The following is a 17,814-nucleotide window of genomic DNA, read 5'->3' as shown; positions in this document are numbered from 1 at the left end:
CCTTACATTGTTTTAAACAAGAAATATCTTATGGTATATTCCCAATCACCAAGAGCACTTAAAGAACATACTTTAACCACTGGAGATTTAGAAAAATATTTCCTTACCATAGCATATTCCCCTAGTGGGTCTGTTTTTGCAAAGTAATCATTCTCTAATTCTATCCCAAAAGAATTTTCATATGGACTTTTACATTTCTGAATGACTTATTTCTACTCTCTAAGAAGTGACAAGAAAAAGTCTGTATTACAGAATCAATACTTACCTAAAAATATCATTATAAGATAAATCTGAAGAAAAAAGGAAAATCTAACTTTGATTTTCACTGGATATGGCAACGTGAAACTGAATCGTCCTGTCTCATTGAATATTGGAATGGACTGAATCACTGAGATAGCTGAAAACAGAAACAAGAACTTGTTAGAAGCAAATGAAACAGTCACATCTAATGACAGAAACTTCCAGCCCTAATACTCTGAAGTTTCAGTTCTGGGTGTGCTAGAAAGGCTTCCTCCTCCCTTTGTACAGAAAGCTCATGCCTCTTTTTTTCCCCTAGTTTTCTAAGAGATCAGCCTCCAACCTGTCAACAGAGAGACAGATGAGGAAGTCATGGCAGTGGGCTTCTTCTATTCTATAAAATGGAGAGAAAAATCCCTAGCTGACTTATGTACAAGATGTTTGTCAGAATAAAATAAAGTCGTCAGTAAGAATCCCCTTTGGAATACTAAAAGCATCATACAAATGGGAAACATACAGGACAGGAGCACCTGGCTTTCCAATGTTACAAAATGAGCTACTTTTCTGGAACAGTCTGGGTACCAGGAGTATTATGGAAGGAAGCCCATGCAAAGAAATCCCTGAAAAGTCCAACACTTCCATTTATCGGACTAAGGCCGGGGAAGAAAGGACTGGTCTCTCAGCCTCTGGGCACCCTCTGGAGCTAAGCTATGAAAGCTAAGAGTCCCTGAGAGTACCTTCCGCCAAACATCCCAGTGGATATAAGGGAATCCACAGAGTGTAACGAAGCCATGTGAGCACCTTCCAATCCATGTCAATGCACGTCAGCATGTAGAAGGAGTACCTATTGAAAATAAGTGATTCCAACGTGAAAAGGCGCTTCAGGTTCTGAATGCGACCTTAGAATATCATTTAAATAGATGAATTATATTTCTCAGTTAGCCACACATGGTTTCTTCAGAACAGAATTATAAAGCTGGCTATCAACCCATAAACTTGTCACACTACGCCCTAAATTTAATGGCAGACTAAGTTTAGGTCTCAAAGGAACCCTCTTTTTTCAGTATAGGGACTGGATACTCAGACGTTGTTTGGCTTTATTCCTAGTACTGATCTACATTCCCAGTAGGTAAGGATATTAGATACTTTATTTCTGGATAAGTGAGTTGTTAGCAAAATTAAAGTATACAAAAGACCTCTAATCTAGAATCAGACATACTCTATTTTAAAAGAGATCCCTTGAGAAAAGAAATGTTCCTTCTCAAACAGTAAACATTGCATTAAGGACCCATAATCTGATCCTTTTATAGCTCATAAGTGTGATAATTGGATTTTCGCTCTCCTGTGTGAGATGTGCTTCCCTCAAACCTTGTTACATCAGCACATTACCTGTCTGATTTGAAAAACATAGGACCTATAATCTGTTTTACCTTTGTATTAAGGCTATTAGAGGGTACACTGGGTGCCATGGGACACAGACCATGGTTAAGACACAATTTAAGGCTGCTATGGCCTGTTCCCCCTCTCAACTAGCAACTTTGTCAAAATACCACCAAACCTGGAGCTGAAGAGTTCATTTGCAAAATCCTTGCTCCAGCTGACTGAAAGGGAAGAAATATGGAGTGTGTATGATCTGGTAAAGAAGAATACATCTACTTTAACTAGATCCATTTCTTAAAAGGTATTTATTCTACTAACAACCGAGAATGGGAAAATTAGGTTAGAGGCCATTTCCAACTTCAATAATCTTGTAGTATAAGATTCATTTCTATCATCCCTTAAATTTAGTCTTAAACTAGTTCTATCCAACCTGGATTGCTCCTTCAACCTCATGTTTCTTCAGCCCTTTCAATAATTTTTCCATGTGGATGGGTCCTCTCTTTCCAAGACTGCAAGATCCTGAAGTCATAGTAAGATGAGTCTTCCCTTTCTCCAGTTCTCCTCTTCTGCTCCCTAGTATCCGGTCTGGTATTATGATCCAATGACGGCTTTAAAAAAATCTGCCTCAACTTTGCAGAGCACATAGATGCAACCAGAATTCTCCACATATGTAATCTTAGTCCCAAACCAAATGAGACTCTGGCTAAGAGAATGACTCCCTCAAGAACAGAGCTGCTGCAAAGAGGGAGAAGCATTCAAACACCATCCTGACATTTCTACCCACCTGAAAATTTCAATTGCGCTCCACAAATAAAACACAAAGAAAACCACAGCTTTATTCTGCATTTCTTCCATGGTGCCAAAGATGATAAACAAAATAAAATTTCTTCCAAGGAGCTATTAGAAAGACCCAAAAGAGAAAAAAGTTAATAAAATATACGTAAAGTTATACAAATGTGTTATCTGAAACCTAACCCCACTAAATGCAAGGCAAAGAGAAAAGACTGAGCTCTACCAGTTTAATCCTGCTCCAGTTCTGGAACAAGCAAAGTGCCCAAACCAGTCTTTGTGACCAGATAGGTACAATATTTTGTGTGTGTAACTATATCATAAATCGTTTCCTTAAAATACACATACATGTTCAAACACAGTCTAAAGAATACTGCCAAATAAACATTTGAATTTACATAACCCAAGTTAAGAAATAGAGCACTACAAATGTGAGACCCCTATAAGTAACGACTATCATGTGTTAATCATTCCACGTTTTTTTTTGTTTTTGAGACAAGGTCTCGCTCCGTCACCCAGGCTGGAGTGCAGTGGCACAATCATGACTCACTGCAGCCTTGAACTTCTGGGCTCAAGAAATCCTCCCACTTGAAGCCTCTCAAGCAGCTGGGATCACAGGCGTGTACTACCACACTGGCTAATTTTATTTTTTTGTAGAGACGGGGTCTCACTGTGTTGGCCAGGCTTGCTCAAACTCTTGGGCTCAAGTGATCCTCTCACCTCAGCCTCCCAGAGTGCTGGGATTATAGGCATGAGCCACTGCGCCTGGCCCATGGCTTTTCTTTATGGATTACTGCTTGTGTATGTATTCCTGAACAGTACATTGTTTCATTTTGCCTGTTTTAAAACTTTTTGAAATCATTCTATATGTATTATTCTGTGACTTGCTTCTTACTCAGGGTTATGGGCCAGAGACTCATCTATGTTGATGCATGTGGCTATAGTCCACTCATTCTCACTGTGGCAAGACATTCCAATATACGATAGACATTCTATTCTTCATATATATATGGGTTGTCTGTTTCTAGGTTTTATTCTGTTTGCATGGTCTATGTGACTATCTTTGTACCATACAACATGGTATTAGTTACTAAATATTTATACTGTCTTGATTTCTTACAGGGTAAGTCCCCAACTTGAGTTCTTCTTTAGAGAATATTCTCAATCCTTTGCTTTTTATTCCCCCATTTAAAAAATTGTGGTAAAATACACATAACGGCCAGGTGCGGTGGCTCATGCCTGTAATACCAGCACTTTGGAAGGCCAAGTGGGCAGATCACTTGAGGTCAGGAGTTCGAGACCAACCTGGACAACATGGTGAAACCCCATCTCTATTAAAAATACAAAAATTAGCCAAGCGTGGTGGCAAGCGCCTGTAGTCCCAGCTACTTGGGAGGCTGAGGCAGAAGAATCACTCGAACGTGGGAGGCGGAGGTTGCAGTGAGCCAAGATCACACCACTGCACTCCAGCCTGGGCAACAGAGCAAAACACCATCTCCAAAAAAAAAATACACATAAACTTTACCATCTTAATCATTTTTAAGTGTTTAGTTGATTGGTATCAAATACATTCATTATGTTGTGCAACCATAATCACCATCCATCTCCACAGCTCTTTTCATCTTGTAAAATAAAACTATGAACCATTGCCGGCCACAGTGGCTCACACCTGTAATCCCAGCACTTTGGGAGGCTGAGGTGTGTGGATCACCTGAGGTCAGGAGTTCGAGACCAGCCTGGCCAACATGGGAAACCCCGTCTCTACTAAAACTACAAAAATTAGCCAGGCGTGGTGACGGGCACCTATAATCCTAGCTACTCAAGAGGCTGAGGCATGAGAATCGCGTGAACCCGGGAGGCGGAGGCTACAGTGAGCCTACATCGTGCCACTGCACTACAGCCTGGGCAACAGGACGAGACTATCTCTCTCAAAAAAAAAAAAAAGAATAAAAAAGAAAGAAAAGAAACTATGACCCGTTAAACAATAACTCCCCACTCAGCCAGCCCCTGGGAAACACCATTCTACTTTCTGTCTCTATGATTTTGACTATTTTAACTACCTCATATAAGCAGAATCATCCAGTATTTGACTTTCTGTGACTGGCTTATTTCACTTAGAATAGTTTCCTTAAGGTTCATCCATGTTGTGGCATACTTGAGAGTTTCCTTCATTTTTAAGGCTACATAATATCCCATTGTATGTATATAACAGTCGTTCTTACCCATTCATCTGTAGATGAACACTTGGGTTGCTTGCACATTTTAGCTATTGAAAATGATGCTACTATCCTGGATGGCCCTCTGTTTTTTCAAAAAACTTCAGAATTTTCTACTCACATTCCAAAATTTTTTAGACTGTGATTGGAACTGTATTTAATCTACAGGTAAATAAGAGAACTAACAATATTATAATATCGAGTCTTATAATTCAAGAAAATTATGTCTGTATATTTACTTTTTGTGCTCTATATTCCTTCCTGTATCTCAAACAGTTCACTAATTTTCTCTTCAGCTATGTCTAATCTACAACACAAACTATCCATTAAATTTTTATTTTTTATTTTTTTTAGAAACAGGGGTCTTGCTCTGTTGCCCAGGTTGGAGGGCAGTGGCACAATCACAGCTCACTGCAACATCAAACTCCTGCACTCAAGGAATCCTTCTGTCTCAGCCTCCCAAGTAGTGGGAATATAGGTGCACATCACCATGCCTGGCAAATTTTTGGTTTTTTAGAAATGGGGTCTCACTATGCTGCCCAGGCTGGTCTCAAACTGCTGGCCTCAAGCAATCCTCCTGCCTCAGCTTCCCAAAGTGTAGGGATTACAGGAATGAGCCACCATGGCTGGCTGTAAATTTTAAAGTTTGATTATTGTACTTTTCATTAATAGAAGTTTTTAAGAAGTACTGCCTTCATCTATGCAAGGTGGGAGGAAACCAACTACATTTCTAACTAAGGAGACTGAAGGTAGGTTTTTCAACTCCTGCCTAAGAGTCAAATTTCCCTAGTCTTAAAGCTATTTATAACTTTGTTATTTCATGAGGATATTATAAAAAATGAAATAGACCAGAAATAGTAAAAGTCTACTTTGATAAATATCCCTGAGGTTTTAAATGTTCTTTCTTCTTCAGGTAAAATAATGCTATTCCTGTACAAATAGGTGTTTTTACTAATTGAGACTTCTTAGCAAAATGTAACATACAGATATGTTTTGGCTGTGTCCCTGTTCAAATGTCAACTTGAATTGTATCTCCCAGAATTCCCACATGTTGTGGGAGGGACCCAGGGGGAGGTAAATGAATCATAGGGGCCAGTCTTTCCTGTGCTATTCTCATGTTAGTGAATAAATCTCACGAGATCTGGTGGGCTTATCAGGGGTTTCCGCTTTTGTTTCTTCCTCATTCTCTCTTGCCACTGCCATGTAAGAAGTGCCTTTTGCCCTGCACCATGATTGTGAGACCTTCCCCAGCCACATGGAACTGTAAATCTAATTAAACCTCTTTCTTTTGTAAATTGCCTGGTCTCGGGTATGTCTTTATCAGCAGCGGGAAAACGGACTAATACAGTAAATTGGTACCAGTAAAGTTGGATGTTGCTGAAAAGATACCCAAAAATGTGGAAGTGACTTTGGAACTGGGTAACAGACAGAGGTTGGAACAGTTTGGAGGGCTCAGAAGAAGACAGGAAAATGTGGGTAAGTTTGGAACCTCATAGAGATTTATTGAAAGGCTTTGACAAAAATGCTGATAGTGATATGAACAATAAAGTCCAGGCTGAGGTAGTCTCAGATGGAGATGAAGAACTTCTTGGAAGCAAAGGTGACTCTTGTTACATTTTAGCAAAGAGACTGGCAGCATTTGGCCCCTGCCCTAGAGATCTGCAGAATTCTGAACTTGAGAGAGATGATTTAGGGTATCTGGCAGGAGAAATTTCTAAGCAGAAAAGCATTCAAGAGGTGACTTGGGTACTGTTAAAAGCATTCCATTTTAAAAGAGAAACAGGAGCATAAAAGTTTGGAAAATTTGCAGCCTGATGATTCAGTAGAAAAGAAAAACCCATTTTTTGAGGAGAAGCTCAAGCTGGCTGCAGAAATTTGCATAGGTAGCAAGGAGCCTAATGTAATCCCCAAGACTATGGGGTAAATGTAACCAGGCCATGTCAGAGCCCTTCACGGCAGTCCCTCCCATCCCTTGCAGGCCCAAGGTTCCCATGCTGTGTGCAGCCTAGGGATTTGGTGCCCTGTGTCCCAGCTGCTCTAGCCTTGGCTGAGAGGGGCCAATGTACAGCTCAGGCTGTGGCTTCAGAGGGTGCAAGCCCCAAGCCCCGGCAGCTTCCACATGGTGGTGAGCCTGTGCGTGCAGAGAAGTCAAGAATTGAGGTTTGGGAACCTCTGCCTAGATTTCAGAAGATGTATGGAAACGCCTGGATGCCCAGGCAAAAGTTTGCTGCAGGGATGGGGCCCTCATGGAGAACCTCTGCTAGGGCAGTGAGGAAGGGAAATATGGGGTTGGAGCCCCTACACAGAGTCCCTACTGGGGCACCGCCTAGTGGAGCTGTGAGAAGAGAACCGCCATCCTGCAGACCCCAGAATGGTAGATCCACTGACAACTTGCACCATGCACCTGGAAAAGCCACAGACACTCAATGCCAGCCTGTGAAAGCAGCCGGGAGGGAGGCTGCTCCCTGCAAAGTCACAGGGGCAGAGCTGCCTAAGACCATGGGAACCCACCTCTTGCATCAGTGTGACCTGGATGTGAGACCTGGAGTCAAAGGAGATCATTTTGGAGCTTTAAAGTTTGATTGCCCCACTGGATTTCAGACTTGCATGGGCACTGTAACCCCTTCATTTTGGCCAATTTCTCCCATTTGGAACGGCTGTATTTACCCAATGCCAGTACTCCCCTTGTATCTAGGAAGTAACTAGTGTGCTTTGATTTTACAGTCTCAAAGGCAGAAGGGACTTGCCTTGTCTCAGATGAGACTTTGGACTGTGGACTTTGGGGTTAATGCTGAAATAAGACTTTGGGGGACTGGTGAGAAGGCATGATTGGTTTTAAAATGTGAGAGCATGAGATTTGGAGGGGCCGGGGGTGGAATGATATGGTTTGGCTGTGTCCCCATTCAAATCTTAACTTGAATTGTATTTCCCAGGATTCCCATGTGTTGTGGGAGGGACCTAAGGGGTGGTAATTGAATCATGGGGGCCAGTCTTTCCCATGTTATTCTTGTGATAGTGAATAAGTCTCACAAGATCTGATGGGTTTACCAGGGGTTTCCGCTTTTGCTTCTTCCTCATTCTCTCTTGCCGCCACCATGTAAGAGGTGCCTTTCGCCCTCCACCATGATTGTGAGACCTTCCCAGCCACATGGAACTATAAGCCAATTAAACCTCTTTCTTTTGTAAATTGCCCAGTCTCGGGTATGTCTTTACGAGCAGCATGAAAATGGACTAATCCACATACCTACTAGACAAATAATGGGACCTTCCATTACCCACCCTTTAGCTCAACTATTCAATACCTGGATCAGAGAAGGCAGCACTGGTGACGTAGTGACTCCAATTGCTGCATTGATAGTTTCCACAACTGCCAGCATCTGGCAGAAATACATCATGTCAGCCACAGTATGGAATGTGTCATAAAAGGACTCTATGGGCAAAAATATACGTTAAGGGTGAATCAGTTGGTAAATTCCAACAGAACTATTTCTCAAACTAGCTCACTCCTTTCATGAAAATAACTATAGGAAAGGAATAACAAACATCCAGTCAGATTCGAGTTTCTTACTTAACTAAGCAGGAAGGGTGCAGGCCACTGGGGTCATGAACAGTAAGCTCTACCAGTTACCAGAAAGTTAACACGTACACCTTATATGCCTTTCTCTTTTTTTTTTTTTTGAGATGGAGTCTCACTCTGTCGCCAGGCTGGAGTGTAGTGGTGCAATCTCAGCTCACTGCAACCTCCACCTCCCGGGTTCAAGTGATTCTCCTGCCTTAGCTTCCTGAGTAGCTGGGACTACAGGCGCACACCACCACACCCAGCTAATTTTTGTACTTTTAGTAGAGACAGGGTTATCACCATGTTGACCAGGATGGTCTCGATCTCTTGACCTCGTGATCCACCCACCTCAACCTCCCAAAGTGCTGGGATTATAGGCGTGAGCCACCACGCCCGGCCACCTGTCTCATTTTTTTAAGAGTCAAGGTCTTGCTCCATCACCCAGTCTATAGTACAGTGTCATGATCATGGCTTACTGCAGCTTCAACCTCCTGGGTTCAAGAGATCCTCCCATGTCGGCCTCTTAAAGTGCTGGGATTACAGGCATGAGCTATTACACCTGGTCCATACTTTCATTATCAGGTAGAAAAATCCTCTCCCATTACTCTTCTCCTAAATTTTATTACCTATTTATTCATCAAATAAAGTTTCAGAATACTTTAGATCAAATTCTCAAAAATTTCCCATTGGCATTTACCAATGGAATGCCACTGGTCAAAGCCAGAATCCTGTTAAACACATAAATTAATTTAAGAAGAATTGGGCCCGGTGCAGTGGCTTACGCCTGTAATACCAGCACTTTGGGAGGCCGAGATGGACAGATCACAAAGTCAGGAGATCGAGACTATCCTGGCTAACATGCTGAAACCCTGTCTCCACTAAAAATACAAAAAAAAAAAAAGTTAGCCGGGCGTGGTGGCGGGCGCCTGTAGTCCCAGTCACTCAGGAGGCTGAGGCAGGAGAATGGCGTGAACCCGGGAGGCAGAGCTTGCAGTGAGCCGAGATCGCAACACTGCACTCAAGCCTGGGCGACAGAGTGAGACTCCGTCTCAAAAAAAAACAAACAAAAAAAAGAAGAACTAATATATTTATGATACTCTTTTTATTCTGTTTTAGAATAGTTCATTTTAGAACCTATTTAGGCTCCAAAAGGGTGAGAACCCTTTTGGCCTTGCATAACTTTGGCACTGGAAGTATCACATCAATTTATTTAGTTGTTAGTGAATATACAAAAGGATTCTAGCCCAAGATGTGGCTCTGGCTAGCTATGGATGTGAACCATTTTTGACCATCTCTAGGCCTATATTTTTATTACCTGTTAAATGGAAAGAATACCAGTCAGCTTATTTCACAAGGTCATGGGAAATAAGAGCTATGAAAGCACAACAAAAAGTAGACGGTGCTGCACAAATGCAGCGGTTATTATTAACATCAAAGGCAGAGAGTGAATACTGGGCCAAACTACTGAGAAAGGGAAAATTAATCCAAAAATTTCTTACTTGCCTTTTCCCAAGATACAGAATCGCACAGTCAGGTTGACAAAGATCCAGGAGAATCCCAAGAACTGCACAAGATTATACATAAACAGGTATCCCTTCCGTAAGTTTGTAAGAGCTGTAAAGCAAAGCAAAGCAGTAAGCTATTAAAAGCAATAGTCCCAGCAGAAGAGAGATGTATGAGGCATATCTGGATGACTTCAATCCTTTTTCCTTCTTGAATGCTCCTAAGCTCCCACACAAATATCTGGTCCTGGTCCTCACCAGTCTGGGCTCCTACTCCCACAGAGAAACACACAAGGAACATTGCTCTCCAGCGTGTATTTTCAGCAGGACTTCCTGTCCCAGCCTTGAAGAATAGGTATACAGACATAACAAACCCAAGAAAAAAATATTACCCCTGGTGTGATATTATGATATGTGTACATGTATATATAGGTTTTCATCCACAGTTTCTGGCTCATAACTCCCACAGCCCTTGTTATAGTTTTTTATTATAATGTTGGGACACTTTAGGCCTCAGAAAACAGAATCTTCCTCTATGACTTTCCCTGCCTTCCTTTCAGCTGCCCAAGGCACGACTCTAATCTGAATGTGGGTCCTAAGACCCTCATTCCAGAGAGGGTCTTGCTTCATACTCTGGAGGAGGGAACACTGCACAGAGGGGCTGAGAAGAATCTGGACAGACAGGCCTTGTGGGGTTTAGGTCAGACCCTTTTTTTCTAATCACATTTCAACACAGTGCAACATGCTTCAGTCATGCCTATCAGATGAAGTCTCCATAAAAGGCCCAAGGGGACAGGGTTTGGTCAGCTTCCAGACAGCTAAACACATGGAGGTTCCTGTAGGGTGGCACACCTGGGGAGGGCATGGAAGCTCCGCGCCACTTCCTCCATACTTCCTCCTAATCTCTTCATCTGTATCCTTCATAATATCCCTTACAATAAACCAACAAACTTGTTTCCCTGAGTTCTGTGGAGCCACGCTAGCAAATCAATCAAACCCCAGGAGCGGGTTGTGGGAACCGTAATTTATAGCCTATTGGTCACAAGTTCTGGAGGCCCAGACTCGGGACAGGCTGGGGCAAGAGGATGTCTTGGAGACTGAGCCCTTCATCTGTGGGAATCTGATGCTATCTCTAGGTAAATAGTGTCGGAATTGAATCAGAGGGCACTCAGCTGGTGTCTGCTGCAGAACTCATTGCTTGCTTGCTGTGTGGGTGGAAAAAACCCACACACTTGGTCACAGAAGTCTTCTGTGTTGATTGTTGTTGAGTAAGAAAATAGGAAAAAGCAGCTGAGCGTTGTAGTGTTGTATTTTTTCCATAACACCTGGCAAAAAAAAATGGCCATCTGAAGAGACATTACAAAAAGGAAAAAGATTTCCTCAGCTCCTGCTCCAGTTATTTTTTATTTAGTTAGTTATTTTTGAGATGGAGTCTTGCTCTGTCACCCAGGTTGGAGTGCAGTGGCACGATCTCAGCTCACTGCAACCTCCACCTCCCAAGTTCAAGCAATTCTCCTGCCGCAGCCTCCCGAGTAGCTGGGATTACAGGCACCCACCACCATGCCCGGCTAATTTTTGTATTTTAGCAGAGACAGGGTTTCATCATGTTGGCCAGGGTGGTCTTAAACTCCTGACCTCAGGTGATCTGCCCACCTTGGCCTCTCAAAGTGCTGGGATTACAGGCATGAGCCACCATGCCTGACCCTCCAGTCATCTTAATATAATCCATAGGTTTTTCTTTTTTGGAATTTCTTTAAGGTCACTGAGGTCAAACTAGCTCACAGAGATAGATACAGTAAATGAAAAAACCAATTCTGATATTTGGTTATATATTCATTCAACCAAGCATTAACTGAATACCTACAATGTGCAAGGTACTGTGAGAAGAACTACTGGGATACAAAGGTAGTTCAAGGCTGCCCTCAGACCTTACAATCTAAAAACTGTAATACCAGGTGGGGAGTGACAAGTAATGTCTTGTGAAACTTTCAAGGTGAAAAAATGACATTAGGCTGGAGAAGTGGGCATCAAGCTAGTCTACATGGATAAAGCTGGTATCTAATCTGGGCTTTTTTTTTTTTTTTTGAGACAGCGTCTCACTCTGTTGCCCAGGTTAGAATGCAGTGGTGGGACCATAGCTCTCTGTAGCCCTGACCTCCTGGGGTCAACCCATCCTCCCACCTGACCTCCCAAGTAGTTAGGTCTACAGGTCTGTGCCACCACACCCTGCTAATTTTATATTCTATCATATTTTGTAGACACACAGTCTTGCTACGTTGCCCAGGCTGATCTCGAACTCCTGGACTAAAAGATCCTCCCATCTCAGTCTCCCAAAGTGCTGGGATTATAGGCATGAGCCACCATACTTGGCCTGATCTGAGCTTTGAAAGATGGGCAGACTGAGGACATACCCAAAGGAGGACAATTTCAAACCAACAAGCAGGAAAAAAAAGGACATTAAGTTTGTCTGCAGCCTAAGATTCATGAAGATACAGCCAATTACAGAGTAAAGGAAGAAACAAGGAGCTTTGACAGAGTCATGGTTGAGTCAAAGGAGTAGGGTAAAGAAAAGGACAGTTCTTAAGAGAAGATCTGTGGTGTTCAGATTTTGCTGCTATATATTTATTCCTAGGATACAGATATTCTGCAAAGACATCTGGTTGGTCCTCAAATAATCACATTTAATAATGTGGTCAATCAAAAGCAGCCTAAGCCAGGCACAGTGGCACATGCCTGTAATCCCAGCTACTCGGGAGGCTGAGGTAGAACGATCACTTGAGCCCAGGATCTCAAGATCAGCCTGGACAGCATAGCAAGACCCTGTCTCAAAAAAAAAAAAAAACAAACACAGCCTTATCCTAAGACTCCAAAAAATGTCAGACTTCCAGCAACATTTAGCTAATTAAAAGTTTCTTCTTCAAAACTACAAAAATCTATTACACTTCCGTACCATAAAGAACTTCCTTGTTCAGAAAACTTTATGAATTTAGATAAAACAGTTAAAGCTTTACCTAACACCCAAAAAAATCCATATATTAGAATTTTTATCTATTTTTGAAGTTTATCCCTTTAAAACACCAAAAAATTAATTGAAATCTCAAAGTGGCTTTTTTATGTTGTTATTCTTTGCCTCCACTGATCCTCTCCCCTCCTCAGCTTTCCTAAAATAATATTCCCCTAAGGTAGTGGCTATTCAAATCTTTTTTAAAATTCCTTCTCAAAAGAAACCTTATTCAGAATGCCAACAAATAAAACTCAAAAGAGAGTTGCTCTGACTGAGGTAGACCTGTTTGTGTGATCTACTCCTCCAAAGCATCTCTGGGAACCCCCTGGGGTACCATGGAACACAGTTTGAAAACTACTGCTCCAAAACTTTCCCCTCCCTTATTTATGGCATGCTAGGTAAGTACCACTAAAATCTGAAAAATTTCAACTTAGAACAAATAAGAAGCACTTATTTCATTCTGCTTTTCAGAGGTAGTTTTACCTAGACCTGAAGTTCTCCCACTAAGACTGTAAGCCCTGTTGAGTACGGGCGCTACAATGGATCCCTCTGGCTCTCAGTCAAGGGCCCAGCACAATGCTTGCCACACAGCATGACTTTAACAGATAGCTGCTGAATTTAATCTAACTACATCACCCAGAAGATAATACACTTACAGAGCTTCCTGCTTAAAGTGGTTAGACGGAAACAGAAATTGATTTGTTAAAGGTTAATGAATAGCAGGACTATACAGAATACTCTCCATCTTTCAGGCTGACAACCACACTTACGTATCATACAGCCTTTGAGATTTCAGCTGGGAGAAAAACACCAGGCTGAAGGAGTGCAGCCTTGGACCCATGCAATTATTTCCACAAGTCTCTGCAGGATTTGTTTGCCATCTGCCATAAGGCCAGTCCAGGAGTTCTTTTATTCTGTTATACTAGCCTTGGTGTACTCATGAAATAACACCCAAAACACAAAGGAAACATTAAAGGTAAGGATTCTGACGTGGGTGGTGCAGACCTTAAGCACTGGACCTAAATGGTTTTTCATAAACTCACCCACACAGCTCACTGGGATGAAATCATTAGCTCTCCAGCCACATCACAATTATCCATACTTCCAACACTAGCACAAGTTAACTGGTAACTACCATGGCAGCAGCGCAACTTACTTTCAGGAGAGCCTTCGCTTTCCAGTCGGAGTTTATTTAGGCGCTCTTCTTCCTAGAATTTAGACAAGTTTTCCAAGAACACAAGTTAGAATTCCCAGATGCTTGCAAAAGTCCATATGCTGGCTAAGTAATCTGACTTCCTCAAAGCCACCTCCTCCGGTTGGGGTAAGTGCCATCATTGGGAAAAATATTCTAGGTCATAGGGCCAAACGCCTGACCCCTCCTTACTAAGTGGCATTAGCATCACAGGGTGCCCATCCATTGTTCACAAAATTAACCCAATCATCTGGCTTCCAAACTGACAAGTGACCTTGGAATCTTAAAGCTGGAAAGGACATCGAGAAGATCTGTCGCAGTCAGAGAAATGAAACAGAAGTTTAAGGCAGGAAGTAGACTGCTATTTTATTTTTCAAGATTTCTAGATTTTTAGTATAATTTTTCCAGAAGCTAAGATCATGTTTCCAACATCAGTATGAACTCATGTTTAGCTTAATAGAGATACAGATAGATCCATACAGAAATATTTACAGGTATATGTGTATGCATGGGTTAGTATCCAAACATATATTTTCTTGTTCTGCCAGTGAAGACAACCTAAAAGCAATGGCAACCTGGCAGCAATGAGCATACCTGGCACGCAGATCTTGCTTTCCGATACTATTCTACAATAAGAACAGAGCTCCTTGAAGAAATGGTTGTTCCAGGGCTGAAGCAGGAAACGTACATACAAGATAAGCCTGGAGCAGCTTATAGTGCCAGAAAGTAAGGAAGTGCTCAAAAAAAAAAAAAAAAAAAAAACAGTCCCATAATGATGGCGTTTCCTCAAAAAGATACAAAAGCCAAATGAAAGATGGGCAGGATGAGGACATAACCAAAGGCCAGTTAGTGCCAAAGCTGGAAGAATTTGAGCAACGAAATAAATAATATTAGTTTATAACTCAGAGTATAAAATAAATACCATGTACCCACATGATATAAATAAATGATTGAATAAATAAATGGGAGACAATAGACATGCATAATTATTCTCTCATGCAGAAGAATTCCAAATAATTATGTAGATACTCCATCTAAAGGACAGGAAGCATAACTCCCTGCTCCTTAAATGTACGCTACACATAGTGACTTCCTTCCAAGGAGTGGCAAGAGGAAAATAACCTTATAGTGGAGAAACCTGATAAGCGTCACCTCAAGCCAGCTGACCCATGGTTAATATCAACAGTGATGTGTCATGTTGATAGTATGTACTCTTTTTTTTTTTTTTTTTTTTTGAGACAGAGTCTCGCTCTGTCACCCAGGCTGGAGTACAGTGGCACAATCTCGGCTCACTGCAAGCTCCGCCTCCCGGGTTCACGCCATTCTCCTGCCTCAGCCTCCTGAGCAGCTGGGACTACAGGCGTGCATCACCACACTCGGCTAATTTTTTGTATTTTTACTAGAGACAGGGTTTCACTGTGCTAGCCAGGATGGTCTCAATCTCCTGACCTTGTGATCCGCCTGCCTCAGCCTCCCAAAGTGCTGGGATCACAGGCGTGAGCCACCGCGCCCGGCTGTATGTACTTTTGATATGATGTGATAAGAACTGCACTTTACCTCTGTGGTCTTCTCAATATCTGTCACCTTAGTCTAGTTGTAAGAGAAACATCAGACAGATTTCAACTGAGGGACAGTCTACAAAATACATAGCGAATACTTCTTGAAAATCACGTCACCAGGTCTTTAAATGAATTTGTAACTTTGTCGCTATTCTTTCAGACCCTGAGAGGTATCTGCAGTGGCCCGAATGACGTGGGTTCCCCATGATTTGTCCTCAATGACTAGATCCTAGGATCCTTACTAACCTTAGCTCTGAGCTCCATTTCCGCATCAGATTCATCCAGCCAACGATCAAAGTCAGGGGCCAAAAACAGTGGTCGCTTTTCCTGCTTTGTGAGTCTCTCCCACCACTGACTCACTTTCTTCTGTACCGTAATGTTTACCTGCCTCTGGGTCAGTTTGTAAACAGGCTAGGAGAGAAAGTGAAAATGTAAGAATGCCCTCTTCCGTTCCCTGAAGCAGCACCATGCCAGGGGCGCTGTACAGAGAAACTGCAGGATATGTTTATTCTTCTTTCTCTGGTCCTGCAAGTCCTGATGCAAAAGGAACATCTAGACCAGGGGTCTCCAACTCCTGTATTGGTCCGTGGCCTGTTGGGAATGGGGCCACACAGGAGGAGCTGAGCCGTGGGCAAGTGAGCGAAACTTCATCTGTATTTACACTCGCTCCCCATCACTTGCATTACCTCCTGAGCCCTGCCTCCTGTCAGATCAGCATTGGCATAAAATTCACATAGGAGCGCAAACTCTATTGTGAATTGTGCATGCAAGGAATCTAGGTTGCTCACTCTTTATGAGACTCTAACACCTGACCATCTGTCACTGTCTCCCATCACCCCCAGATGGGACCATCTAGTTGCAGGAAAACAAGCTCAGGGCTCTCACTGATTCTACATTATGATGAGTTGTATAATTATTTCATTATATATTACAATGTAATAATAACAGAAATCAAGTGCACAATAAAGGTAATGCATTTGAATCACCCTGAAACCATTCCCACCCCACCATCTGTGAAAAAAGTGCCTTCCACAAAACTGGACCCTGGTGCCAAAAAGGTTGATCTAGACCAAGGGCTGGCATGGAGAACTGGTAAGAACATAACGATCTTCTCTGATTCCCCCAGTGAATGACACAGGAGGATATCAGGATAAGAAAGGCAAATAATTCCTGGTTAGGCTGGAGGGAACTAGCATGAACCTCCTGCCACAGCCACATCATGCAAGGTACTACGTCCAATCACCCTCTCAAGGGTACTGCATCCAATCACCCTCAGCTTATACATTTTCCTCCCATGAAAATGACTGTCCTGGCTCAGCAGACCCTTGTTTTAGAAACACCTGCATCAAGGTCAGAACTGTATTGGATCAGTTACAGACTTTTTCACAGGGGTCAATCTGGGGAGTCTTCCCAACTAAACTCAAATTCTTATAGGCCATTCCAGCTCATTGTTTGTCTACATGGCCTCTCCCTCGTCTCCAAAGGAAGCCCCATGACAGGTTCTCTGCCCACTATACCACTGGTTATTATTAATGCTTTCTCAAAACAACTGAGCACCTGTGCAGGGAAATCAAGAAGCTCAAGTCCCCAGAGCTAAGTGTAATTCCAGAAACCGAAATACCCCATCTACTGGATTCTCTCCCTGCTTGTGAGAGAAGTTTCCTCAGGCTCTAAGGGAGGAGAAGCTTCGATGATATCTGCAGCATTCTTTCTGAAGACCAGCTGCCTTTGCCCTTTTTGATTTCTATTTTTCTCACCTGCACCTATGGCAAAGTCACATGAAAGTAACCCTTGGTGGGGGCTTCAACTACCCTATGTAACTCTGTTCTCAACAGGTGCCATACTCCTCTGCCATCACTAAAACCAGAGAATATCAGAGCTGGAAGGAATCCTGGAGATCACTTAGTCCAGAATTTCATTTAACACATGAGAAAACTGGAACTCGAAGAAGTGAAGAGACTTGTTCAAGATCACACCACTAATAAATGGCAGGGCCCAGATTCAACACGGGGTCTCTGACTTTCCCATTCCTCTGCAGCTAAAACCTGGGCTCTGTTCCAAATAAGAGAACTCTATTATTCCCCTTTGGTTTTATCTTCTTCTCTCCACAAACCCTGCTCCCCATTTCACTAAACTACTGGTATTCATTTCCTAAAATGGGAAGGGAAGTGAGAAAGGAAAGAACATACCTCTGGCTTCACAAGGTCTAAGAACTCCAGGTGAAATTCATAGACATTGTCTCCTTTGGCACCATGTCCTTGAGCTATAAAGAAAGAAATGTGGGTTATTGCAAACTTGAGCAGAGCGAGGCCATCCAAAAGCCAGCTTGGTGCAGTTCTTTCCTAAGTATGTGAACTTTTTTTTTTTTTTTTTTTT

General features: G+C 42.4%; 1 protein-coding gene across 2 annotated transcripts in view; it reads right to left on the bottom strand.

Moving 5' to 3' along the window:
• HACD3 (3-hydroxyacyl-CoA dehydratase 3) overlaps positions 1 to 17,814 on the bottom strand; it is a 48,101-nt gene that overhangs the window by 3,510 nt on the left and 26,777 nt on the right. Inside the window, exons 3-10 of one of the 2 annotated variants that reach the window (XM_011968320.1) lie at positions 17,628 to 17,701; positions 15,685 to 15,849; positions 13,844 to 13,895; positions 9,685 to 9,795; positions 7,925 to 8,052; positions 2,402 to 2,514; positions 975 to 1,081; positions 266 to 397 (exon numbers count right to left, since the gene is read on the bottom strand). In XM_011968320.1, the coding sequence (XP_011823710.1) occupies positions 266 to 397; positions 975 to 1,081; positions 2,402 to 2,514; positions 7,925 to 8,052; positions 9,685 to 9,795; positions 13,844 to 13,895; positions 15,685 to 15,849; positions 17,628 to 17,701 (882 nt within the window). The remainder of the gene's footprint in view (positions 1 to 265; positions 398 to 974; positions 1,082 to 2,401; positions 2,515 to 7,924; positions 8,053 to 9,684; positions 9,796 to 13,843; positions 13,896 to 15,684; positions 15,850 to 17,627; positions 17,702 to 17,814) is intronic. The other variant, XM_011968329.1, reaches the window with a different exon arrangement.

This window comes from Mandrillus leucophaeus, unplaced genomic scaffold (genome assembly GCF_000951045.1).
Source record: "Mandrillus leucophaeus isolate KB7577 unplaced genomic scaffold, Mleu.le_1.0 Scaffold12, whole genome shotgun sequence".
Classification (NCBI taxonomy): Eukaryota; Metazoa; Chordata; class Mammalia; order Primates; family Cercopithecidae; genus Mandrillus; species Mandrillus leucophaeus.
This window is presented reverse-complemented; position numbering and strand designations above follow the sequence as displayed.